General features: G+C 41.3%; 1 protein-coding gene across 5 annotated transcripts; it reads left to right on the top strand.

Annotated features, from left to right (window-relative positions):
- Window positions 1–473: 473 nt before the first annotated feature.
- Window positions 474–25,188, top strand: setd1ba (SET domain containing 1B, histone lysine methyltransferase a). 5 transcript variants are annotated; one of them, XM_084046878.1, is made up of 19 exons: window positions 474–2,030; window positions 2,239–4,678; window positions 4,886–5,037; window positions 5,322–5,417; window positions 5,798–6,068; window positions 7,224–7,345; window positions 8,365–9,471; window positions 12,719–13,447; window positions 14,522–14,695; window positions 14,817–14,904; window positions 15,164–15,363; window positions 17,832–17,916; window positions 18,009–18,404; window positions 18,524–19,801; window positions 20,072–20,241; window positions 20,888–21,013; window positions 21,121–21,240; window positions 21,517–21,654; window positions 21,897–25,188. In XM_084046878.1, the coding sequence occupies exons 2-19, from the start codon at window positions 4,615–4,617 to the stop codon at window positions 22,068–22,070; spliced, it is 5,490 nt and encodes a 1,829-aa protein (XP_083903004.1). In that variant the 5' UTR covers window positions 474–2,030; window positions 2,239–4,614; the 3' UTR covers window positions 22,071–25,188. The 5 variants fall into 5 exon arrangements, with proteins under 5 accessions (XP_083903004.1, XP_083903003.1, XP_083903006.1 ...); XM_084046877.1 differs by having other exon boundaries at window positions 474–2,351; window positions 2,454–4,678; XM_084046880.1 differs by having other exon boundaries at window positions 474–2,569.
- Window positions 25,189–26,225: the final 1,037 nt, after the last annotated feature.

Raw genomic sequence — 26,225 nt, 5'->3', positions numbered from 1 at the left:
ATGTAAAAGAATACCTTTGGCATCGGCTTTAAAGACAGAAATGCAAGGGATACAGGATGGGCACCTCGATGTAAAATGTACTATTTTGTCGAAAATATAAATTAAATATTTGAAAAATGGTCTTAAGTAATGTGAAGTATACATGATGTGAACATGCACGGTACATCATTATCAGACTTAATTTTACTTATATTTTACTTATGGTGTATGCCCCAAAATGACTGGATATACAGGTTTTGTCGTTTTAGACCTTAATTGTCGAATGTTCTAATCATGCATATGCTTACTTTAAAACATTTTACAATTTTTCTTTCTTTTTTTTTTACATTTTGGACAAAATAGACCATTTTACATCGAGGTGCCCAGATGTCCCACCTATCCTGTTACCAATACAAGTAATATAGACAATGTACATGTATTTTATTTATAGCTTATCATATATATATATATATATATATATATATATATATATATATATATATATATATATATATATATATATATATATATGCACTGTTTAAGGTTTCCTGATTTCCACAGTGCCCATGGCCCTTTGCTAGAGAAGAGAATGTCCTCTAGGCTCGTGACCTAACAGGGTGGAAAGGAATGTGAATGTGTGCTGCTGTGCACTGCAGTGCACGGGACGCCTAACCGGGGAACAAGACAAACAGGCCTCTGGCGCTCTGCTCTGCTCTCAACAACCAGTTTGCTCTGTAAACGCAGCTCTTCTTGGCCACATGATTCGGTTCTCGAACTTTGCCAATTGTGTTATTTTAGCGTTTTAAACTGAACACAAAGAACCTTTACTCTAAAGAACATTTACTCTATTTAGAAATGTCAAACAAACAAAGCACAATAATAGGATTCTATGGCACGGTGGTTATGTAACATGATCCTAGAACAAGACAAACAAAATGGAATACCTGATCATGAATAGTGCCCTACTAGGGGGGGGCAGCCACAGACCCATGTATACGTGCGTCAATAATCACAACTCTCTCTCACCCCTGCTTCATTTCCCCTGTCTTCTGCTTTGCCCTTTTTACCCACTGACTGGATTACATCTTGTATTGTAGCCTATTTGGTGCGTCCTCTGAGATAAGCTGGTTTGAAAGCGCGAACCACGAGCCATTCTCTTCTTTTTTTGCAGGGAAGGGAAACTCTTAAAGAGACTTCTCGGAAGCACCACACGGATCCCCCTCCAGAATCTTGAGAGAAATAAACGGCATCGCCTCTCTATTGCAAAACGTTCTCTGTTGACCTTATATGGCTGTGAGTGTGTGTGTGCGTGTGTGTGTGGGGGAGGTGCGGGCTCGTTCATGTTCACTCTGGTCTGATTTCATGGGGCTATCTCCCTCGCCGAAAATAGCCGATCTGCAAGCTCACAAGGCGTCAAGACAGCGACGCGTTGTGAACGTGTAGATCGGCTATTTTCGGCGCTCGGCACCGTTGCACGACGGAAAATAATACTGAGCACCCATGGCAACCGTCCAGTATTATCAGGTTACTGTTGCTGCCACAGACCAGTCTGGACTGGATGTGAGAGGTCTGAGCTGCCGTTTTGTAACCAGGCGACGGGACTTTGAATGGCCGCTTGTGCAATGCTGCGTTTTCTGCACACACATTGTGGATTGTAATTATATTAGGCTTTAAAAATCCTACCTACACTCATTAATGTTTAAAAACAAATGATGGTCTTCGTTGTTGGTGCTTTTATAGTGTAGCTATACTGATACATTTTGGTCAAACTGAGAAGTACTGACTGAGAACGACCTCCCCTTCGAATGATCGAGCCTCACCCAGTTATGGCGCAGCAACATTTACAGCACACAGTTCTCTCTCCTTTGTCTGTGAAGAAGCCATTTTGAATCAGAGAACAGCAGAGAAGTCTTTAAAACAAATGCAGGCTAGCAGACATCTAAAGGTCTTTTTTGGACAAAGGAAGGCAGTGAATTACACAAGATATTTCTGCCCATAAGATTTTAGAGCTCTTTTTAGATTCTTTGTGGGACTGCATGTTTTGAATAACTGTAAGTCTCTTATTACAATATACACATGAATAAAATATATGTTTGTACTCATAGACTATAGTTTACAACAGTCATTGTTGGCTGTGTTTGTAACACTTAAGAAATGACATGACCACAATTACCTTCTCTGAGAACATACTTACATAATACTTACACTGGAGAAACACTCAAGAATGAATTACCTTTCCAAACAACCCTTCCAATGTAGTGTTGTGTAGACTCACATTCTTGAAATGGACGAGGAAAACTGGACTGCTGCAATCCTGTCTCCAAGAAAAGAGATTGTGTGCAGCATATTGCCCACACAGATGATGCTTGAAGGTGTGCTGCAATTTCGTTGGTTAAGAGGCAATGCCTACCATTGATTAAAAAAAAAACTTCCAAAGAACTAGCTGTCAAGCTAATGGATTTCCTTCTTTTCAGGAGATGTATCCCATCCTTTCTTAATGCCATTAATAGAAGATCCGAAGATGGAACTGAAAACATTCCTTCTGCCCCTGCATTTAGGCCTGTTAAATACTGTTCAACAAAATGCTAAGGTAAATATTTTCATCAATTTTGGCTCCATCTGTTTCCTCTAAGAATTACTAGATCAGTTTTAAGCAGCTGAAGACACTCTGAAAAGACTGCCTGTCTGCCTAGAATTCTCAAGAAAGTGAAATGTACCCTTGAAGGAAGGTCAGGCAACATTACTCAAATGTTAGGTTCTTTACTGCCAAATAGAGCCAATACCTGAGAATGATTTAAGCAGTCTCAACACTCAAATGTACAACTTGAGAGAGTAGCCTAATATTTAACTGTCTTCAGGGTGTTAAACATGAGAGAAAATAAGATCAGTTTAAGTTATAATTCAATTCAAAGGAGTTATGATGAATCTACAGCCAATTTTCAGACAACACCATGAAACTATTTAGAAAAAGGCCATATTTGTCCTGGCCTGCAGTCTGTCATTTGAGGAGCAATGGTAGCTACACAATGTGGAATGGATAATCTTATACCAGCATGCCAGTGAACATTTTGAAGAGCTGGTTGATACCATTGTTCCATATGATCAATTTGATTAAACACTTTTAATAACAGTTACTGCATGCCCCATATATACACAACTCAAGTAACTCAAAATTGTTAAATTATAAAAGAATTGAACTTACTCATTGCTAATCATATCCTATAAGGCCATACAGTGCAATGCCAACAATATGCCATTACACATTGAGTTACACTGTGTTTTTTCTCTAAATTCACCTCCAAATCTATAAGCTGGTTTATTCACAACATTTGGTATTTTTTTCTTTTTTACTTTAGAAACATAAATACTATATGGGTGTGCCATGACCCAGTTAAGACAAAGATGGATTCCAGGCAGAGGAAAAAAGGTTCAAAATGTCAAAGGGATTACATCCAGTATTTTATCTTCCTTCTTCTCAATCCTTTAAAGGAGGAATCATAGTTTTATCATAGTCCATGAGAGGTGAGGAAAGCAAGTATAAGATCCCTTTTGGAACAAAGGAAACCCATATAGGCCATTGAGTCCTGTTTTAGGAAAATGGCTGCCGAGAGCGCTCAGCCCCCTCTCTCTGCTCTCTGTTGAAGGATTCCTGAGCCGTGCCTCTAATAGCAGAATGCTGAAATGGTGCCTCGTTCTGATTGGCCGCCGTAGCTGCTACTGTTAACCAGCCAATTGCCCGAGCACTGCAAAATATCAAGCAGTGTTGTTTGCAAAACCACAGTTTTGTTGGCCATACTGTCCACAAAGGCCTATTGACTTAAACTCCCCATACACGAGAATATACAGTAAAGGTAAAACAATAAATTAAATGAAAAATAAAGCTTCGAATAAGGTAATAAACAATAGGCATGCCGGATTAGTTTGTATGGAGCAATAGTGGCTTGCCGAAAAATAACAGGCTTAAACGTAACGAGGTGTTCGATAGCCTAGGGATATATTTTTTATGGAAATCAACTGATGTTTCAAATGATAATTGTATTCCTGTGTTAGCTTCTCCAGACCTTTCACATCAACAGTCCATATCACCATCTCGCAGCCTATTCCTATACTAAGACAGAAACGAGCATAGTCTTATGTTTTCGGATCCCCCAAAACACACAGGCCTAAATGCACATATCGTTTTATTAGCGTTAGAACCGGTTTAAAAATTATTGCCCCTTCTGTCCGTCTTGTTTGCCATTTAGGTAAATGCAATCAGCAGATTCAACACAAAAATCTATTTCATGTCCAGGCCACACAACAATTTATTATTATACATTAACATCATGTGATTGCGTGAATATAACTAATACAATCATTTAACAACGTTGTCATTTTATTCATCCCGGTATCAATTTTAAATAACATGGAGTCACGGAAAGAACTTTGTAACGAAAGTGCGAATATCACAGGAGGAGGGCAAGCTCAGCGGTGTATTGTGGGAGAGACAGAAGCTCCAGACTAGAGGCACACAATATGTGTTGGCTCTCGCTAAAAGGAGGCAGTATTCTTTAAGCTAAATCATGTAATGTAACGAGCGAAAGGAAAACGATTTTGTTTTTTCAAAAATAAATAACGCATTCGATCGGACAAATCATGTCCAAGCCAGCAGGGGAAAGAAATAGACTGAACGAGGACCATGGCAGAAAGCAGACTTCAAGTAAGCTTGTTCTTTTTTCTTTCTGTAGCCTAATGTCTGTTTCGGTAACTGGGATACGCTAGCCCCCATTTCACTGTTAGTATGCCAGCCTATGGGACCCTGTAAGCAAACTAGGATCAGCTGTATATGTTTGCTACCTTATTATTGGGTAATTAGTGGCTCTGTGTTCCCCTCATGGTCGCTTTCTAACGCTGGCTCTCGTTCCAGGTTTGTCGAACGGCATGGACAGCCATCATCCCGTTGGCACTTCGGGGGAGAAGCGAAATCACTGGAGAAGTTACAAGTTGATTATTGACCCGGCGTTGAAGAAGGGGTCGCACAAACTGTATCGCTACGATGGACAGACTTTCAGCATGCCCGTGAGTGGATCGTTTACATCCGCCTTTGATGCGGTGAACGCTACAATCGTAACGGAGTAACCGACCTCCATGATGGGTTAATGTTGCCCAGATTGTTATTGCTTTGGGCTTGACGCGACACAGTGCATCTGCATCTTGCACACATCGTGACAAAAATATCAGTTACTGGGGGACACAGCTCTAGTTGATATTCTGTCAGTAGCGCCCTTCAACTTTGCAACAAGTTATTGTCGCCTCCTGCTTCCCAAGTTTTTGCATGGAACTAAACATTGTTTCCCCTACAGAATCCTGGGATCCCACCCGTGGATGTCCGAGACCCGAGAATCGGTCGTCTCTGGACGAAATACAAGGAGACGGATCTGCCTGTTCCGAAGTTTAAGGTAGAAAATCTGGGCAAAGCACTTTGGACTTAAAGAAACTTACCATGTTTTTTTCTGAAGTTTTGGTTCGCGGGGGGCTGTCAAATGCGAGGCAGTCAGACACACCCCCCTCCGATGTTCAACATTTAGTTTGATTGTTTTAAGGCTTATGCATAAAATTGTAACGTAGATTATAGGCTACTCATCCAGTGCATAACCTAATTTGACTTAGAACGTGTTTATTTGGAATAAACGGCGCCCTAAGGTTGGAACTTTATAACTGTACAGGCTTACATCCGAGGACAACGTTGCACAGTGATGCATCGTTACGATTCGTTAAAAGTTGACCCGAACCATCGATACTTCTAACTAGATTCCCTTTCTTTTCTTTTCTTTTTTAGATCGATGAATGCTACATCGGCCCCGTGCCTCCAAAGGAGGTGACATTTGCAAGGCTGAACGATAACATCAGAGAAGGGTTTTTGAACGACATGTGCAAGAAATTCGGAGACATAGAAGAAGTGGAAATCTTGTACAACCCGAAGAACAAAAAGCACCTGGGAATAGCCAAAGTTGTATTTGAGAACGTAAAAGCCGCCAAGGATGCTGTCCGGACGCTTCATAACACGTCTGTCATGGGGAACATTATCCACGTGGAGCTTGACCCTAAAGGTAAACAACATTTCAGCTGCGTAAAATGATGACTTGTTAGTTTTGCACAATTATTATTAGTATTTTGGGGCTGGTGTAAAATATTCGGAGTAATATTTTATGTTATTGAAATTATTAGGAGTGCTGTGGTCACGTGTAGGCTACACATTTACGTCCGTTGCTTGGTAACGTTGGATAATTGAATTTCATTGAGTGCTGCTAGACTGCTCCCACGAGCCTGGAGCCGAAGTAAAGGTGCTGTGTAATGAGTTCCATTGTGAAATTTCAGATCTACATAGAAATACAACTTAACTTGATGTTGTTGGGCTATTTATTTTTTGTTTTTTGTAAGGATGGCAGTATTTAATGTAGTGCTGGCAATCAATCAATTTAGTGAGAACTGAGAATATAGACAAACACCTGGCCTGCATGGTCAGGTGTGTGTGTGTGTATATTATATAATTGCATTTATTAGTTTTACTTCAAAGGTAAAACAATGGTTCTGATCTTATTGATACTGTCTCAGTCTTATGGCTTGGTTTTAATTTAAATAAGCACAAAAGCAACGTGAATTATTAATATAATTCCTAATTCTACTTAGAAATAGCATTACATTAAATGCACTGAGGTTTGCACTGGTCCTTTTAGCCTGTCCTCTAACAAATCTACTCTTTTCTGTGACACTATGATTGTTTCTTTATATTCTCTTAAAGAGACAGTCTCACTTTTTGTCAATTCTAGTGCAGTTCATAAACGATAACGGCACATTTGATGAATTTATTCATAAGAATAAATGCAGTATATGAAATAAGCAGCATTTATCATTATATTCTATGAGATAAATGCTATGCACAAACTGCTTTAGTTTGGTTAAACTATATTGTTAATATTGAATGTGTAATATAGCATTTATATATCGGTCACAATTTGTAGTTGAAATTGCCCAATTATTTAATTTTCCATATTAGCAGTTGATACATTTGCTATTTTTTAATTGGGCAAATGTTTTAACATTATATGAGGAAACTGACCAAGAAAAGTGTCTTATGTTGTTTACTTTCAGGCTTTTGATAAAATAATATTTAATACTTACTCTTGAATTTGTCTTGCTGTGGAAAAGATTCTATTTGGTCATTTTGTCCCTAAACCCAACCTGACCTTATGTTTCCCATTCAGGTGAGAAGCGCCTAAGGTACTTCCAGCGCCTTATGAATGGCAGTTACACTCCTTGGACACTTCCTCTTGGTGGGGAGGAGTCTAGAGAGGTTTCCCCTCGTAGCCTAGCAGAAGCCCTACTGGTAAGAGGTTCACTTTACAGAGAAAAAAAAAAAGACGAAACATGAAGGAACTTACAAAGAGTATTAAAGGCATAGTTTCCTATCGATTGGTCACCACATGGAGACTTGAATTCATGGATATGTTTTTGTGACTCAAAGAGTCTCCTTCGTGTCTCCTACCGGATACATTAGCATCTTTCCACCGGTAATCAAATTATTGGTTTAGGAATGCGACAAAAAATTCTCCATGAATCCAATGCTTCATGGGGTGTGTAATTGATAGAAAATAAGTATTTTTTTGGGTGAACTACTCCTTTTTAAGTGTATTAACCCTATACTGTATTCTTTGTTAACTGGGTCCCCCAGGGGTCTGTATTACTGTATTCCCCAACGTTTTCCCTCTACACTAAATCTTTTTGCCAAAAATAGCCCATCTACACACTCACAATGAGTTGTGAGCTTGTAGATCTGCTATTTTCGCAGAATGTTTGCTTATTTTCACAGAATATCAGGCTATTATGAATTTAGAGATGTTAGGGTTAATGTGGTGAAAACTCACACTTTCTGCTTGTCTGAATGATCTGTTGAATTGGTTCAGACGATGCTGTAGTTATTGTTATTGAATGATATTCTTCTTGGAATCAATGAATGGAGAAATTGCCAATTTAAACTGACAATGTCATCTCTAATCCACTTAATCAGTACAGCAGGTGGTAAAAGAGACTGATGATGCAATGTAGTCAGCCCCTTGACTGGGAAGGGGAGCAGCACAATTATTGGAACATGTACTGCAGGCTGGAGCAATGTGGCATGTAGTCCAATCAGCTCAGAATTACAAGGATACTTCTCCCCTACTAATTTGCTGTTTTATTTTTTTGCCAGTTGCATTATTTATTTTGTATGTATTCTAAGAAAGGGGTTAAAACGAGGGGAATATTTAATTGCTGTGCTGGCATTGCTAGATGCTTTCTTGTGTGTTTAAATATGTGTTTCCTTCAATGCAGCTCCTCCTTTAACGTTGTTATTTCATATCCACTTAGGCCTGTGAGCCTAGTATCCGCAGGCTGTCTGAGAGCAGTGTGTCAGCTGTGGGAGGAACAGTGACCCCCAACAGCGCCAGCACCCCTCTGTCCTTGGACACAGCTTACTCCAGCCTAAGGCAGGATACGCCTCAGTCCCAAGGAACACCGCTTACCCCACGCCAGACAGGTACACCCTTCTCTCAAGATTCCAATTATTCCAGCCGGCAGACCACTCCTGCATACCAGGCCAGCCGAGCCGAAGGTTCGGCGGCCTACAAGTCCCGCAGACACGAGAGCAAGTTCCAGGATGCTTATAACCGCAGACCGGAGAGGCAACAGTACCGGAATACAAACTATCGAAGTACCGCCGCTGAGCAAGTTGGCTTCAAGCAGCAACTTGCTCCACCTGAACCACCACCATCCACCTCTTCATTTGCTTACACACCACCTCCCCCTGCTGCTGCAGCCAACTTTAAGTCATCCTTCTCTCCCTTTCCGTCTCCCATGCCACCTGCATTCCCTCCTTCAGAGCCCCCCTTCCCTCATCCCGTCCAGCGGGAGGCAGGAGGCAGACCCCCCCAACCACCCCTGGCAGCTGCCACTGACTTTATGTCAGGCAAGGAGAGGCCAGAAACCCCACCAATCCCTGAACCACCTCCAGAGCCTGTCCACCAGCCAACCACACCCCCTCCTCCTCAAACGCCGGAGCACTGTCCTTCGCCTGGCACCCCCACGATGGATTCAGAGCGAAATAGCCTGGACTCCCGCATTGAGATGCTCCTCAAAGAAAAAAGGACAAAGCTGCTGCCCTTCCTGGCTGAGCGTGACTCAGACACTGAAGTGCGAATGGAGGGAAGTCCCATATCCTCCTCATCCTCTCAGCTGTCCCCAATCCCACCTTACACAGGGGGTTCTCATGGTGGTCAGCATAACTCTCGTCCCTCTAGTACAGGCCTGGAAGATATTAGTCCAACCCCACTGCCAGACTCGGATGATGATGAGCCAATCCCTGGAACAGCCTCCTTGCTCAAGAGGATCAGCTCTCCTGTCCATGAGAAGATGAACACCAATGACCTCAAAGATGGCTGTTTTGGAAACCATACGCCACCTGAAATAATGGACACGGTAAGACATAACGATAATAATAATATATACATTTTATATAGCGCTTTTCTTTATACTCAAAGTCGCTTTACAAAACTGCCGCAAAATGAAAACAACTTTATTAGGAAAAACTAGTTAAAAGGTTAAAAGTGATAGAAGTAAAGGTAAAAAGGGGGGATTAGGATTGGGTAGGGAATTCAAGTCTGAAAAGGTGGGTTTTGAGTGTGGTTTTAAACGTGGCGAGGGTGGGGGCATCTTTGATGTGACCCGGGAGTGAGTTCCGGAGGGAGGGGGCTGCCACCGAGAAGGCCCTGTCACCCCAGGTTCGTTTCTTTGTCCTGGGGATGTCCAGCAAGTTGGCATCACCAGACCTGAGAGAGCGGGAGGGGGCGTGGCGTTGGAGGAGTTCAGAGAGGTAGTGGGGAGCCTGGTTGTTGAGGGCCTCGTTGGAGGTTTTTACTAACACAATAAAAAAAATTGTCCCCAGTTTGTAGTTTACCTAAAACCTGAAATAGTTCTGTCCATTATGAATAGGGTCATTGCACACAAGTGATATGTGACATTTGTAATGAGCAGATTGCAATGTTGTTCTTACAGCTAGTGTCCCATAACAGAGTTACCCACTACCCAGAGGGTGCAGGAAGTGTGATTTGGCTTCATTGGGAGATGGTAGTAGTAAGCTTTCTCATTTCTTTAAGCCTTGTACAGAACTTTTTCAAGGACCTCCAAATTGATATGTATTTGCCCGCGGACCCCGTCTGAAAATGTTTTGTGCCAGGGACCCCCAGAAGAGAAGATTTATGTAAGAACAAAAAGCTAAAATGTTCCAAACATTTAAAAAAATAGCAGATATAGCAGCTCGCCATGCAGCACAAAGTATCTGCTATTTTATGGATAACATATGGATAAAGTGGTTAGAATGATTGTGGCGCTATATTAACTACTTTTGCTGGGGACCCCCTGGATCCCCCCCAAGGACCCCTGGGGGTTGCCAGACCTCACTTTGAGAACCAACGTTGTAGAGCATTGGTTCTCAAAGTGGGCACTGTTAGAGGACATTTTGGTCCAAAGCATGTCAAACAATTGCTGAACTGAGAGCAAAGGATTATTGGGAGTTAAAAACATGTTTTCTTTCTAACTTAACGGAGAGAGAGTTGTTTTGTTTACTTGGGGGACCAAACTGAAATGCGAAGAAAAAAGTTATCTTGAAATTGTGTCGCAACATTCCCCTTAGTTGGTTTTATCAATCCTCTTTTACGCTTTGCTCTTGAGTCTTGGCTGAGAAAATTTGCTGAAGAAGTAGTCAGAAATATCATATTATCCATAGGGAAACAGGCTGTGGCTCGTGTATAAAATAGGATAAGGTCTTGTTAGTTTTTGTAAAACAATATACCCGATTTATTTATTTAATGAATGCTGAGTCTTAGATTACATTATTGTCCATAGCCATGGTCTTAATAAATGCATGAACCTTCATTACAAGAAAATAGGTTTGCATGTTTATTTTTAGTCCAGTTGTAACTGGCCTATAACCTCATTGTATTTCTACACCTTGTGCTGTCCTCCAAAAGGAGTAATAAGAGCCGTTCTGCTGTTGGGGAATAGAACACTTTCATTTCCTCTTTCTAACACTCACGAGACACGCAACTGGGAGGGAAACGGTGGCTGGCTGTGGGCCCCATTCAGCAATACACTTCCTGGTTTTGCTGAGCCTGACAGTCAGGATTGGCCACAGTGTCTCATGTCTCACATTTCATTTTATCACAAAGCAAACATTGCAAACTGGTCATTTGGGTAAAGATGCCACTCCCAATGCTTAGTTGACTGTGTGTGGTTTCGTTTCATTTCCAGTTGTTTCAAATGTTATTCTATAATCAATACAAGTGAAGATAATTAACCACTTTCATCCTGGTGTCCCTATTTTGAGCATGTTTTAAAAATATTTATTTTGTTTGTGTTTCTAGATCGGCTATATCTGCTATTTATGAAAAGCGCTATATAAATGCCATGTATTATTGTTGTTATTATTAATGAAATGGGGCATGAGTGGTTAAATGCTAAGTGATATTTTCAGTTTTTTGTTAAAAGGTTAAAGCTCGGGGTGCTCAGGTGGCGCAGTGGTAAAGTCCCTGCCCACCACCATGGGGTTGTGGGTTCAAACCCACCGTGGTGCATCTGGCTTTGTCGCGCGTCTATGCAAACACAATTGGGCCGTGTTCGGGGGATGGAAGCCGGCCGGGGAGGGTGATAGCGGTCATTGCACATACTCCTACGGGCTGGGGTGGCACCTGTCAGCCGGTAGTTTTGGGCGGGAAGAGTGGGTTTGATTGTAATCATTGCTATAAAGTGTTCTGTAACGGGGGTCTCCCCATCTCTCCAACCTTTTAATAACAAAATATATTTTCTGGTGGGTTAGCAATTTCATCCAATCAGGAGTGAGAACCCCCGATTTATAATGTTCCAATTCCAATTTTGTCTGCTCATCCTTTTGTTTCTTCACTTCCAATTTCACTTGTTTATCCTGTATGAGTTCTCTCTCCTGATTGGATGAAATTGTATCCTGACCTGAAAATGTATTTTCTGTTTACTAAAAGAGCTGGAGAGATGGGAAGACACCTGTTACTGAACAAAGACTATATTGCAATGATTACTATGGGAATATAGAGCTATTTAATGCTTATTTTTAACCAAAATCACTTACACCCCCTTTAATATCTCTATTTTTTTTACATTCATATAATACATTTCGTGATTAAATGATGATGTCAAAAACATGGGCATTTGTTATTGAATATACTTACGGTAACTTTGAACTTGAGCCATGTCATTGGCTGCTCTTGTTTTAACTTAAACAGCAATTTAATCCACTTACACCTGATATACTTTGTTGACCGGGGTGCCTCAGGGTTCTATACTTGGTCGGTCCCCTGAAAATAGAAAATCTACAAGCTCATAATGCGTTGTGTTTCAAGCTGCATTCACCATTTGTTTTGCCAAATGTTCGTCTATTATGACATGTCCAGAATAGAAACGATAGGATTCATGTGGTTAAATTCTGTAAAATGTTAATTGAGCAGGCTGTAATGTGTAGCTTAGAATTGAAAGCAATTTGTGGGTTTGTGTGGTTTATAATGATGGGGTGGATGTATTTTTTATATTGTTGGAATGAAGTAAAAGGGAAAAGCCTTACACTAGATTAGAAAGATGTTGTAGCACATAATACCATACAAAATCAAGCTAAATTCAGATTGTGTCACCTCCTGCATAGGGCCATCAATCATCCGGGGAAGACATGGAAATCTCTGATGATGAGATGCCTGGAACACCAATCACCGGTGAAGACTGTGCCAAGAGCATTGTGATGAACTCTGCAGTGTCCCCCCATCAGACCATTCCTATGCTTCCTCCAGGATTCCCCCCTCTCCCCCATCAGACTGGGTATGCTATTCCACACCCTCACATGCCCTCACACCACCTGGCTGGTCCACCTGGGGTTCCCCACCATATGCTGCCTCACATGGGCCCCTATGCTTCCAGCATGATGCCCACCATGGTGCAGATGGAACTGATGAACTATCTTCCACAGTGGGGCAGCGTTCACATGTCCTTCCAGATGCAGACCCAGATGCTGAGTCGCATCGCTCAGACCAGGGGGCCCTACCCGTACCCTCACTTCATGGGTGCTGCAGGTGCGGCGGGCGCATTCGGGGGACCCTTCCAACCCCTTTCCATGGGTGATATACAATCCAATACTGCAGGGGACCCCGGACAACTTTGGCCACATCCCAGCATGCCAAAATTCAACCCTGCTGTTCCTCCCCCTGGATATGAGGATAAAAAGGAAGACCCCCACAAGGCCACAGTAGATGGAGTACTGATGGTCATTGTCAAAGAGCTGAAGGCCATCATGAAGAGGGACCTCAACCGCAAAATGGTGGAGGTGGTGGCGTTTAGGGCTTTTGATGACTGGTGGGACAAGAAGGAACGCTCAGCCAAGGTGAGTTATACATTTTATTAACTTATCAGTGCAGTTTCATCACAGAGTTGATGATTGTTCCTTGTTACACACATACTTTGGGGATTATGGGTTACTATAACTTGTGAGTTTTAAAAAAACAGAAAAATAATCTAAATAATTCAATGTTGTACACAGTATAATCATTACTGTAAGAATGCCCTGTGGAATGTCGACCTCTACCCAGGCCTGAAAATCTCGCCTTTGAAAGTTTGGCCTGATGGTGTCGCTAGAGGAAAGGTCATGGGGTCACTGCAAAGCAAATTCCATGGTAATCTGGCTATTAATATTTTGAGATATGCTGGTCACAGACAGACACACAAACAGATGGGGGTGGAAACAACCTCCTTGGCACTTGGCAGAGGTAACAATGACATGACTAAAGACTTGACAAATCAGTTTTTGATTTTGATTTTTTTTATCAAGGTAACAATCTTGCCTTTATGTGACATGATATTGAGTTAGTAAGTTGGTTTGATGATTACAGGAATTATCACAACAACAGCACAGTAGACACAGTAGTTTCAACCTGACAGTAACAATAGTGAACACTCTAACCCAGGGGTAGATGTTGGCACGGGTGCCAACATTGGCACACTAGCATAAGGGTGAGAGAGAGTTTTTTTTCTTAAATTAAATATTCAAAAAAGGTTAGTCTCTATATACAATTACATCCTGCACATAATTCTACATTAATTTAAACTCCTATCTCTGACTGGGGAGGGAGTCTGAGAGATAGTCGAGTTATTGCTCTGAGGCTAATGATCATTACATCCTGATGTGACAGAAAATATTACATAAGAAGAAAAATACATAAGTTATGTATAGCCTATGGACAACCAAAATCAGTTGGAAATATTACATTTTGATGTGCTGTCATAATTAAACTTAATGTTGATATGGCGGGCACACTGACTATCAAGTCAATGAAAACATGGCGCTTCATGTCAAAAAGGTTGCGGACCCCTGCTCTAACCCATATGAACTTTCATCCTGTTTCAATTTGCTTTCGTGTCAAGATGATAGACATACATTAAGTATTTGTTGTTCACCCAGGCATCCCTTACTCCAGTGAAAGCTGGAGAGGGAAAGGAAGAGGAGAGACCTAAACCGAAAGAGACCATAGCTTCCAGTCTGCTGGAAAACTGGAACAAGGGAGAGGGACTGGGATATGAGGGGATGGGCCTGGGCATTTCCCTGCGAGGAGCCATCCGCTTACCCTCCTTTAAGGTAATCCCTGAGATTAATTTATACTTCAGCAAACATACTGTATGATGAGGAATACAATTGTCGCACCTTGGTTACCTTGATTTGGTGAAGTTGGTGTAACTGAGTCACATGTTATCTTTAGGTGAAAAGGAAGCCTGAGGCTATAGCTGCCGGTGACAACAAGCGAGCCCGGCCTTCAACTCCTGTGGATGACGAGTTGGAGGATGAAGGTAACCCTCTACAACTAAAACTCAACAGAGCGAAAACCTTTTTCATAGTGTTAGGCCTATTCAACCTCATTTTTTTTAAGGCTGGGTGATGAGTGGGATGTGGCTCTGCTAAGGGGGTCAACTCATGGGGGTTGTAATAAAGAGCAAAAGGCTGAATGTGCCACGTGCGCAAGTCAATAATATTGGCTGCTCCTGAAGGTACTAGGTACATAACAACATTTCTAATGGCTATATAATTCTCACGATTAATTTAATTTAGAACGGGATCGAGACCAAGCTGAGCTCCCATCAGATTCCAAAACGGATGGCGAGGGCCTGTCTGCAAAACGACGACAATCGCGACCTCTGGACAGCGAGGGGGAGGAAGAAGTAGAAACTTCTGGGAAGGAAGAGTCGTTGTCTGATAGGGAGGAGGAACCAGATGAAACCGCGGCCTCCGAGAGGGTGTTGTTAGAAAAGGTGAGCTATCCGTCATTACTTGCTGGCTTGTTTATTTGTGTATTTAACCCATTAAGACCTGGAACTGTGTCATTTTTAGATTTGAGCTAAAAAGCATTATTTTACACTTTGGGCTATTCAAAAATAGCAGATATACAAGCTCATAGCGCGGCACTCGGTGCCGTGCTACGAGCTTGTAGATCTGCTATTTCTGAAAAATCGTGAAAATGTGTGCAAATCTTTGAATATATATATTTTTAAAGCGAACATTTTTAACTCAAATCTTTGCTTCTGGGGGTCCCTGGAACAACATATTCTGATGGGGGTCCGCGGCCAAATACATATCATTTTGGGGGTCCTTGACATGAAAAAGATTGAGCACCACTGATATAGAAACAAACGTTTTTCAGAATACTGTTGAGATTTAGGAGCCATGTGGAATCGGCTTCAGGTCTCAATGGGTTAAAAGATGTGTGTGTGCGCTTGTCTGTGTGTGATGGTCCATCAGCCTCATTTATCAATGATTTGGTTAATATGCTTGTAGATTTTCCTCATGAAGTTATAACTGTTGCTGCCTTTATCAAACCACATCGCATCCATGTAGTACTGGTCATATGCTGATGTGGACAGAGATTATCTCATGCAGGGGCATCATTTGGGGTCCCAGGGGATGGCAGTTACCACCTTCGAGCATTCACATTATAACCTCAAATTTGATTCTTTTATGCATATTTTTTCATATATTTCTCTTTTTTTGCAGATTAATCTGATTTTATATTGGCACTGAGTGCATCTCAAACCATCCGGTGTGTGTCTGCAACCATACATTTATTAACCACTTTCAACCTGGCATCCCTTTTTTCAGCATGTCATTATAGGCATTTTTTCTCAAATGACACCTCTGATCTCATGTACTGGTCCAAATGTGCCCTTCTACAAAAGTTCTCACAAACAATTTTAAAAAGAAGGAAGTCAACTAAAATGTTGAGAAATAAATGGCCAGCACTCTTAAAGGAATACTTCACCTCGAATCAATTATTATTCACCCCATGAAGCCTTGGATTTATGGACAATTTTTGTTTGTGTTGCATTCCTTCATGGTGAATGAAGAATACAAAAACGAAGAAAATACTTGAAAATATGGGGTCCAGGATTAACAACAACAGAAACTATATTAAGAAATTGCTTATAAACTCCAACACAGCTCTCAGATTATAATCCAAGTAACCAGTCCCATGTTCCTCATAAAATATTCTCTCAAACTTTTAAAAACACTTCACGGACGAGTGAGGAGCACACCGGGGCGAGCGTGTGATTGTGAACTAAAATCACCCCACGACAGTTGGATAATACTCGGAGCGTTATGACTCCGATTTCTTTTTCAATTCATCAAGTGTTTTTGGATTCTTCATTCACCATGAAGGAATGTAACACAAACTAAAATTCTCTATACATGCAAAGGCTTCACACTCACAGGTGAGTAATTGATAGGAAAACTAAAAGACATGGGGGTGACGTATTCCTCTAAACAACATAACAATAATTTGACTTAGATCATCCCATTGTGAGTAACTTGTGATATACACATCACTAATGCAACATCGCCTATTAATAAAATAAATGATGCGTCCCTCCACTGATAAATAATATACAATAATATAATACTCAGTGTATTTGGTATTATCTTTACACACACATTATAAATAGGCCTATTCATATTATTGATGGTTTTCCCTGAATATAGCCAGCCAGATTACATTTTTTTTCTTTCAAATCCCCCCTCTGTCTTTCTCTGGACATACCCTGCCTTGACACTTATTTGTCTGGCTGAACAGTTAAACAATGACTATTGGCCCTATGTTGCCATTTGCAACATGCCATTATGATTTTGCAGTCTTTCTGGGATTTTAAGAGAAGGGGGGACACCTGCTGTCACCAATTTCATGAACCCTGTCTTAATCTATGACAGACTCTGTCCCTGCATATACCTCATTGTAGCACACCCTGCAAGCTGACTGACTGGGTGTCAGCCTGGATGTAGTCAGATACACTAATAATAATAGGTTTTAGACCACTAATGTGTCTTGCCTTTTTTTTGCACAAACAAGACTTTCTGGATCTAACTCCATTTCCAGCAAATGTAAAAATGAATAAATGTGTGAAAAGACTTCCTGTAACTATGTCCAACCTTAACCACTTGAACCCGAGCGACCCTATTCTGGGCTGTCATAATAGGCGAACATTTGGCTGAACTCACAACTTGGAGATCGGCTATTCTCCCGCGAAGAGATTTGCTGTAGAGGGAAATAGAAGGGGACCAAACACCAAATACAGTATGTAGATCCCCTGGGGGACCCCGGTTAACGAGGTATAGGGTTCAAGTGGTTAATATTGACTATGTTTCTTTGTCGTTATCTTGTATGGATTGTATCCTATTTGGACAGTGTACTCTATTATATTTAGAATTAATGGTTTGCTTGTCTCTTTAGCAGAGTGGGGAAGAAGAAGATGATGAAGATGAACGAGAGAGGGAGTCATCCAGCGAAAGTGAATCGTCTGATTCATCTGATGAGGGTACAAAACTGCCTCTCATAATAAGTGGTAATTTGTTGTGTATATAATGCCTCTCCTCTGTAACTTAGCATTTTGTTTCTAAATTCCGACAGAAGTTGAGAGTTCATCTTACAAAGCCTCCTCGGACTCATCAGCAGAGAGTAGTGGCGACTCTTCTGAGTACGAGTCAAGCTCAGAGGAAGAGGTTGAGGAAGAGGAGGAGGAGGAGAGGGAGGAGATGGCAGTAGATGTGGAGGACGAGGGTAAAGAGGATCGTGTTCGAACATCTTCATCATCTTCATCATCTTCGTCTTCATCTTCTGATGAGGAGGTGGAGACGGAGGCAGAGGCCAAGCCACCCAGCACACCTCCAGGACCTGCCCCAGAGGATGAGGAACCCAAGGAGGAACTTGGCAGTAAGCCCAAAAGCAGAGCTCATAGCCCCAGTGAAGAAGCAGTGGATCATGGGCATAGTAGTGTGGATGACGTGCGACCTCCATCTCCTAAAGGTTTGAGCCCCCTCCTAATGATTTATTCTGTGTTGTTCAGGTGAAATGTAAGATATGTACAAGCAGCCTTTCTTTATTTAAGTACTGATGTTATCGATCGTATTTTGGTTGTCTTTCAGTTGAAGGGCCAGACAGTGGTGTTTCTGTAATGAAGACAGAGACTCAGTGTGTTGTTAAAAGCCTCCAACAACCCACTCAAACCAGCTCCTTGGCTGAGAATGACCAGGATAAACATGCCAAGAGTAAAACGGAGCCAGAGGAGGTTCCCTGCACTGTTGGACGAGGTACCCAGTCCCATTTAGAGACAGCTGCACCTAGCCCCAAATCCCTTCCTGCTCCTTTCATGCACCTCCCTCTCCCTCCTCACCCTGGTGCAGAAGGCCACCCCCTCCTTCAGCTTCCACCCGGCCCCCTCCCTGATCTCCCCCAGCGGGCCAGGCTGCCCACAGATGAGGACATCCCCCGCACTCCTGGTAGAGACCTGATGGAACGAGCCCGGGGTCTGGGCAAGTCCCAGAGTAGTACTGATATGGTCCCTGTTACACCGGGCAGCGATGCCCCGTTAACAGGAAACAGCCTTTTGCTTGGCTCCCCACACATCCCTGGTAGCCCCTTTTCCTATCCTGCCCAATCTCCTGTTTTAAGTGCTGGTGTCCCCCGCACCCCAGGCAGAGACCTAACTTTCACGCCAATCTTCCCTGACCCTACAGGCCTGGCTATTCATAGGAAACCTTCTTCTGAGAGTCTGGATGACAGGCCAGTCTTCAAGGAGCCCCCTGTGAGCACCCTACCGAACAAGGTCCAGTCATCTAGCACAGAAGATCTCACTGCTGTCCCATCCATAGATGTTCCAGAGCAACCTGACACCACCCCACCCAAGAGAAAGCCTGGCCGGCCTAAGAGCAAAAAGATCCCAGCGGTCCCTCCACCTGTTGAGTCTTTGGAGCTCTCAGATACCCCCTCCCTCTTACCCCAAAATCATGATGCCCATCTCAGAGATGTGCCTGAAGACGGAATGGATACCAAATCCCCTGACATCCCAAGCCACCCAAACCTGGACTTCCGGGAAGCTGAGATAGAGGCTCAGACTGTCCTACCCCCGGAGGATGGCTTCCTGCCCTATGAAGAAGCAGCACCTGTGGTAGTTAAGCCTCCCAGGAGGGCACGGCGAGGATGGGAGCAGCTGCTACTGGCCAGTCTTTCCCCCGTTACGACACCCCCTGGCCCCATCTGTAACCGACGCTCAGACTTTGAGGAGATGACCATCCTATACGATATCTGGAATGATGGTATCGATGAAGAGGACATCCGCCTGCTACAGATCACCTATGAAAAAATGCTTCAGCAGGACAATGTTAATGACTGGCTCAACGACACGCTGTGGGTCAGCCACCCTCATATCCTTTACTGCTTAGCCTCAACATGAAAGTACACCATTACATTGTTTGCATGGGTTATTCTTTTAAGTTGTTTTCCACATAACTGCATGTTAGTGCCCTCTGTTGGCGGTGATTGCTAATGCTAAAAATGTAATGTATACTAGTGTTGGGAATATAATTTCAGATAGTGAGAAGGAAGTGAGGTACTGTAGTCATTTGTAGTTTAAAAACGATTTACCAGTAACATTTTTTCCAAAGCTTGCTGTCCTTTCCTTAACTCCCTTGCACCAACCAGTATACCTTTGATAAAGCGAAAGAGGAGAGATGATGGCATGAGGGACCATATGACTGGCTGTGCACGGAGTGAGGGATATTATAAGATTGACAAGAAGGACAAAATCAAATACCTTGAGAGCACACGAGTAGAAGGGATAGAAGAACCACTAGTGGACATGCAGGTGAGAAATAGATTACAAAATGTGGTGCAAGATTTAGACCCATGGACACACCAGGAACCGCACTTAAGCTAAAGAATTGTTAAAGAATTGCATACCTAGTAATCTTCTATCAATAGCTAAAGGATAGGCAGTCCACACCATGTTTTTTGTCCATGTTTTAACAATAATGGATTGTTGATGGAACCAGTGAAAAAGCACTGGTAGTACCATCTAACGGACCCTATATACTTCATCATACGCCTAATAGTGAAAATAGCCGATCTACAAGCTCAACGCGATTGCGTTGTGAGTTTGTAGATATCCTATTTCCACTATTTTGGGAAAACGTTTTTTGTTCACAAGCCCAAAGTAGGGATGCCAGATTGGCAGTGGTTAAAGTCAGTTTCAGTCACTTTGGGTAGAAGCCTAGGAATCAGGTTAAAAAAGTTGCAGAAGAGATTGACACTGGAGCAGCTTGGACAGTTATAGCCTTTTTATTCAGGTGCTAGTACAATAAAGAATGACTGACGTTTCGATCTTACGATCTTCCTCAGAGTCATGTATTAAATGTATCTCAGAGGAAAAGATGAATCCCTTCACTCTTTGCGCATGTCCTGCGAAGGGACAATAGTTAAGCCTGTCTTCAATACATTTTCTTTCTGTTCAGGGCATGAGTATTCCTGCACAAGTGCATGTATCTTCGAGACCTGGCTCTGAGCGACGGTCAGAACAACGGCGCCTACTGTCCTCTTTCGCTTGTGACAGTGATCTACTTAAATTCAACCAGTTGAAGGTAAACAAATTATAAAAGGTGGCCTGTACACAGGAAATCAACCAAGTACCCTTCAACTTCAGAGTGGAATTTTAATATTTTTGATTTCCTTCCACCTTCCCTCCCAGTTCCGTAAGAAGAAGATCAGATTCTGCAGATCGCACATCCATGACTGGGGTCTGTTTGCCATGGAGCCAATTGCTGCTGATGAAATGGTGATCGAATATGTGGGTCAGAACATCAGACAGGTGAGAAATTGATTGACACAAAAAAGGTGATCGCATTATCAGTCAAACTGAGCATTATATCATACAAAGGTATATTAACCAACACTGATGCCATAGGGTGCAACAGTGATTCACAATTGCTGCATGGCTCCCTCTTGTGGCAGACTATGGAATAGATACAATATTCCATGATATTTGTAAATTCTGTAATAATAGTATTTATGAATCAGGGCAGTGATTTCACAAGGATATAACAGAGTAAGACACGCACTCTTAACAACAATATTCTTTATCCAGGTGATTGCGGACATGCGGGAGAAACGCTATGAGGAGGAAGGCATTGGGAGCAGCTACATGTTCCGCGTTGACCATGACACAATCATTGATGCCACCAAGTGTGGCAACTTCGCCCGCTTCATCAATCACAGCTGCAATGTAAGACAGCCACACATTGTTCCCTTGAAAGCTTTATTTATTGTCATGAGCTTCATCCAGTTGATGATTTCATTTTCTTGTCAGCATCCATACTCTTAACCACTTAAACCCTGTATACTTAGTTGGCCAGTGTTTGAAATGGAAGATTTCTCCAAAACAAGTACACTAGGGTTAATGGGGTTACTACCACCCTCTAATATTATCCTTTTCTTTTTGTCTTTTTATTTTCTTTTTTGTCTTAGCCCAACTGCTACGCTAAGGTGATCACGGTGGAATCCCAAAAGAAGATTGTGATCTACTCCAGACAACCGATTAATGTAAATGAGGAGATCACATATGACTATAAGTTCCCCATTGAGGACGAGAAGATCCCCTGTTTGTGTGGGGCAGAGAACTGTAGGGGAACATTGAATTAATTCTGGCATCCAGTCAAGGCGAGTATTATCTTCTAGAAATTGAAAGCACTGTCCCCAAACATCCCTACTCACAAGACACGCACAGATATTCCATGCCAAAAACCCAGACGAGGAAGAACTGAAGAAGCAGGGTTTTGGGGAAAAACATGTAAGTCATCTGGATACAATGCAGCTACCTGTATGGGACTATTGACAAACACATATTTACTCAAGATTGTTTACGATTTCTGGTGCTCTTAAAATGAGAAAGCATGTATTTTTTGTTTTCTTTCTCCTCTTTTTTTTTTTTTTACAACTCTGCCATTGGACGCAGAACTTACAAACACTTGTTAGTGCAGCACTCTTTAACTTCTTTAATCATGAGTCGTATTTCAGCATGGTTCCCTCCATCTTGGTTTGTACAGTTTTACTTAATTGTACTCCTCCCATAAGCTTTATGTAGACCACATGTACACAAATCCCTAAACGCACACATGCGCACACACTTAGCTGCTTATTGATAAACGTGACACGCACAAGCCCACTGGGAAAATGCTTTTTTCTGTGGGAGATGGCATGACCACCACAACACACTCACTCGCCATATTAAGCAAACTATACTGTCCTCATCCAGTGGCAGAGTCGGCAAACTGGGGTAAAGGTGTTGAGAACTTGGGCTAGGGCTGGGCAGTATATCAATACAATATCGATATCGTGACACAAGACTCGATATCGTAATATCATATGACATACATGCAAGTGTTTTAATCACCTAAGCCCTATTTTATACTTAAATTTATTTTGAAAATGTTCAAAAATAGCTAAAATAGCCAATCTTCAAGCTCACAACGTATTGCATCGCTTGCTTGTAGTTCTGCTATTTTAACTGTTTTAGAAAATGTTTGGAAAAAATAAGATCTCACCATACAATATTGAGGTATTTGGTCCAAAATATTGTGATATTTGGTTTTATTGATATGGCCCAGCCCTAACTTGGCCTGAAACCCTGCTTTCTTGCTCTACCTCCCATTTTCTTGAAATACATAAAACAGAGATGTAAGCAACAAAATGTTTAATTCAGCAAATCTGTAATAATGTCCAATCTCACTTGCTTTCACCAGCCAGTAATGTGGATCATGCTGCTTGTTGATAGTTTATGCAAAGTTAAGGATTTGGTTGCAAAGATTGCAAAATGGTATTAATGATATTCCAGTGTTTCCACTCTTTTAGAATATTTCCTTTCTTCAAAGACACTATACTTGTGTGTGCCAGTGTGATTGAGAATGTCTGTTTTTTTTTTCCTGTAATGAATGAGACATAATGTACCAGTATATCTTTGTGCGTAATAATGTCAGTATACTGCCCTCTGTAGTTCCTGGTGGGAAGTGCATTTGAAGATACAGTTGTACGTATCTATTTCCAGTCAGTGCACATTTTGTGGGGAAAGAATCTATATTGTTTTTTTGTCCATTTGTTCGATGGGCAACAGCATGGTAGAAGAATACATAATGTATTAATCAATGTGCCATATGAATGTGAAGACTATTCAGTAAATCTGAATAGACAGAGGGCATGTCTTTGAGAAGTGACACTTGCGGTTGTGTTAACATGCATGCACAAAGAAGTGCTGCCTATCTTTAACCACATGGCTGTAGTGCAGAATGATGCTTTATTTTTATTTATACTTAATTATGTTTAATCTATACCGAAAACAGCTGATTGCAACGCGTTGTGAGCTTACAGGTCTGCTGTTTCCGGTGCACGGCACGTGCGTGCAAATAAGTATAAATCTGCCTTCAGTGAATTATGAGCAAAGCTATATTTTGTTGTGTGACAATGTCACTCGCTGAAAGTATATTCTGTGAGCGACTCTGTCGTACGACAAATCATAAATTAGGCTTAAAGTATTGTCCTGTTCTGTGTTGGGGATGATGGTTTATTTGTTTGCTCTCACCCCATAGTGCTTCCTCCTGCATTGTAATAAGTAGGACCCTTAAGGCTAATTTCTTTTAATTTATTCATCCACAACCCTTTTAAAAAGTGTCGTTCAACGAAAATGACGTATTAAATGCATAATTTGTTTCGAGTGACCGGTCAAAAGGGTTGTGCGAGGAATACATTAGCCATAACGCTACCAGTGTTCTATCTATGACGCAAAGTGTTTCTACAACCTCTCAGACCTCCTAGTTATAGCTAACATACTCAAGAGTGTCAGGCTTTAATTTTCATTTCGTTTTGTTCTAACAATTTTTGTTAAAGGAATTTATATTCTTTGTGTTTGATGCACTAGAGGCCTGTACTTCTGCTTCATGCCTTCTCTAGCCAATCGGTTTTCCTAAGACCAAGTAAAGCCTGATTTATACTTAATCGTAAGACGGCGTCCATTGCCAAAAATAGCCAATCTACAATGCAACATGTTGTGCTTGATGATCTGCTATTTTTGGTGTTGGACAGCACGGAGTATAAATCCGGCTTTAGTCATTGCTTTCTCGTTCAGTTGGATTGATTATAGAGACTTTTTTTTCACCTGTGATGTTTATATTGTACATGATCAGTTGTACAGATGCAATGCTTTTTTTTTATATCTTCACAAGGAGAATACTTTGAATGATGCATTTCTTTTTCTTTTTTTTATTTTTAGATAAAAGACTGAGTATTTAAAATATTTTCAGGGATCTGTAAAAGGAATCTTCAAAGTTAAACAAGGGTTGAAGGGTTGTTTATTTAAAGAAAGGTCCACGTGTACAAAAGAAAACGTCTCCACCTCCCTTTGAAAGATTGTTTCTTGTAGAAACGTCTTCATTTTCTGTCCATTTCCTTTGTAATCTTACAATTTGTAAATAGTTCCAACTGTGAATACTATATATATATTTTTGTTTCTGGGATTTGCTACAGAAATACAGCTCATTGAGATCAATGTTAAATAGGTGGTAAGCATTGAGCTGGTGGCAGTAATTTCAGCTTGTGTCAAGCTTTTTTTTATGTTGTAAATTCTATGAAAAATTGTTTGCAGTGTGGAGAAAAAAACGGTGCGTAATCGGCATGGGAAGGGGGTGGAATCATCTGCCTTCTTCTCATGTCTATTTATTTGACAACAGATGTATGAAAAGAAATACATGAAAAATAAAGGCAATTTTGCATACAATCACAAACTCCCAATTTGTTTATTAAAACACAAAGAAAATGCCTTTTCTTGTCACATTTAATAGTAGTCAAATAGTGGTTGAGAAATAATATGCCATAGTACGGACTAGTAGTCAGTGTTGGTGAAAAGTACTCAAGTACTGTACTTATGTATAATTTTGAGGTGTTTTTTTTTTACTTTACTGGAGTATTTCCAATTTTCAATACTTACTACTTATCATCTCAGGTAAATATTGTACTTTTACTCCACTACAATTATTTGACAACTTTAGTTTCTAGTTACTTTGTAAATTTACAAAACATACATTAACCACTTCAGCCTTATTTAAACTTTGACTATTTGAAAATAGTTGATCAACAAACTCATAAGCATCGCAGCGTGTTGTGAGCTTGTAGATCTGCTATTTTCAAAAGATTGTTATTAATTTTGAAAACTTGTGGGAGATATCTGGTAATGAGTACTTTTACTTTTGGTACTTTTTGTATATTTTGAAGCCAATACTTTTGTACTTTTACTCTGGACTACTGGACTTTTACTTGTAAGGGCGCGCTCTCACCAAAAGTTGGCTGGCCGCTGTTAAACGCAGGTTGTGCGCGGCCACAGTTTTTTGCAGCCAGCGGATTCTAAAAAAACGCTTTGAGGCACCTGTCACTCACATTCAAGACCGTCCCCGTTGCCCGCACCGCCTTCTGCCTTGACGTTGCCAGGCAACCACTGACGCACATCAGCATCTGTCTTTGCACTTTCACACTTGGGGTTTGTACATCTACATACACATTCAGATTTAAAATATAAAGTACTTACCCCATGGCCACGGATGTTACAATCATGTACGGGCCCTCATAAGTATCCGTATCTTCCGTATTGTTCAATAAAAAGCATTTGAATCCAATCAGTGGTCATTTTCTCCGTATGCTTTCAACTGCGCGACCCTAGCGGTTGAGAGGTGTATTGCACTGTTGGTACATTATAACTCTATGGGAAAATGGCCACCAATCGGATTAAAATGATTTTTATTGAACAATACGGAA

The sequence above is a fragment of the Gymnoscopelus microlampas genome (assembly GCF_963454915.1).
Source record: "Gymnoscopelus microlampas genome assembly, chromosome: 21".
Lineage (NCBI taxonomy): Eukaryota > Metazoa > Chordata > Actinopteri > Myctophiformes > Myctophidae > Gymnoscopelus > Gymnoscopelus microlampas.
This window is presented reverse-complemented; position numbering and strand designations above follow the sequence as displayed.

Coding starts and splice junctions, on each gene's coding strand:
- setd1ba (XM_084046878.1), top strand. CDS start 4,615: ATGTCCAAGCCAGCAGGGGAAAGAAATAGACTGAACGAGGACCATGGC. Junction 6,069..7,223: donor CGTGGAGCTTGACCCTAAAG/GTAAACAACATT, acceptor TTTCCCATTCAG/GTGAGAAGCGCCTAAGGTAC. Junction 18,405..18,523: donor GCGACCTCCATCTCCTAAAG/GTTTGAGCCCCC, acceptor GTTGTCTTTCAG/TTGAAGGGCCAGACAGTGGT.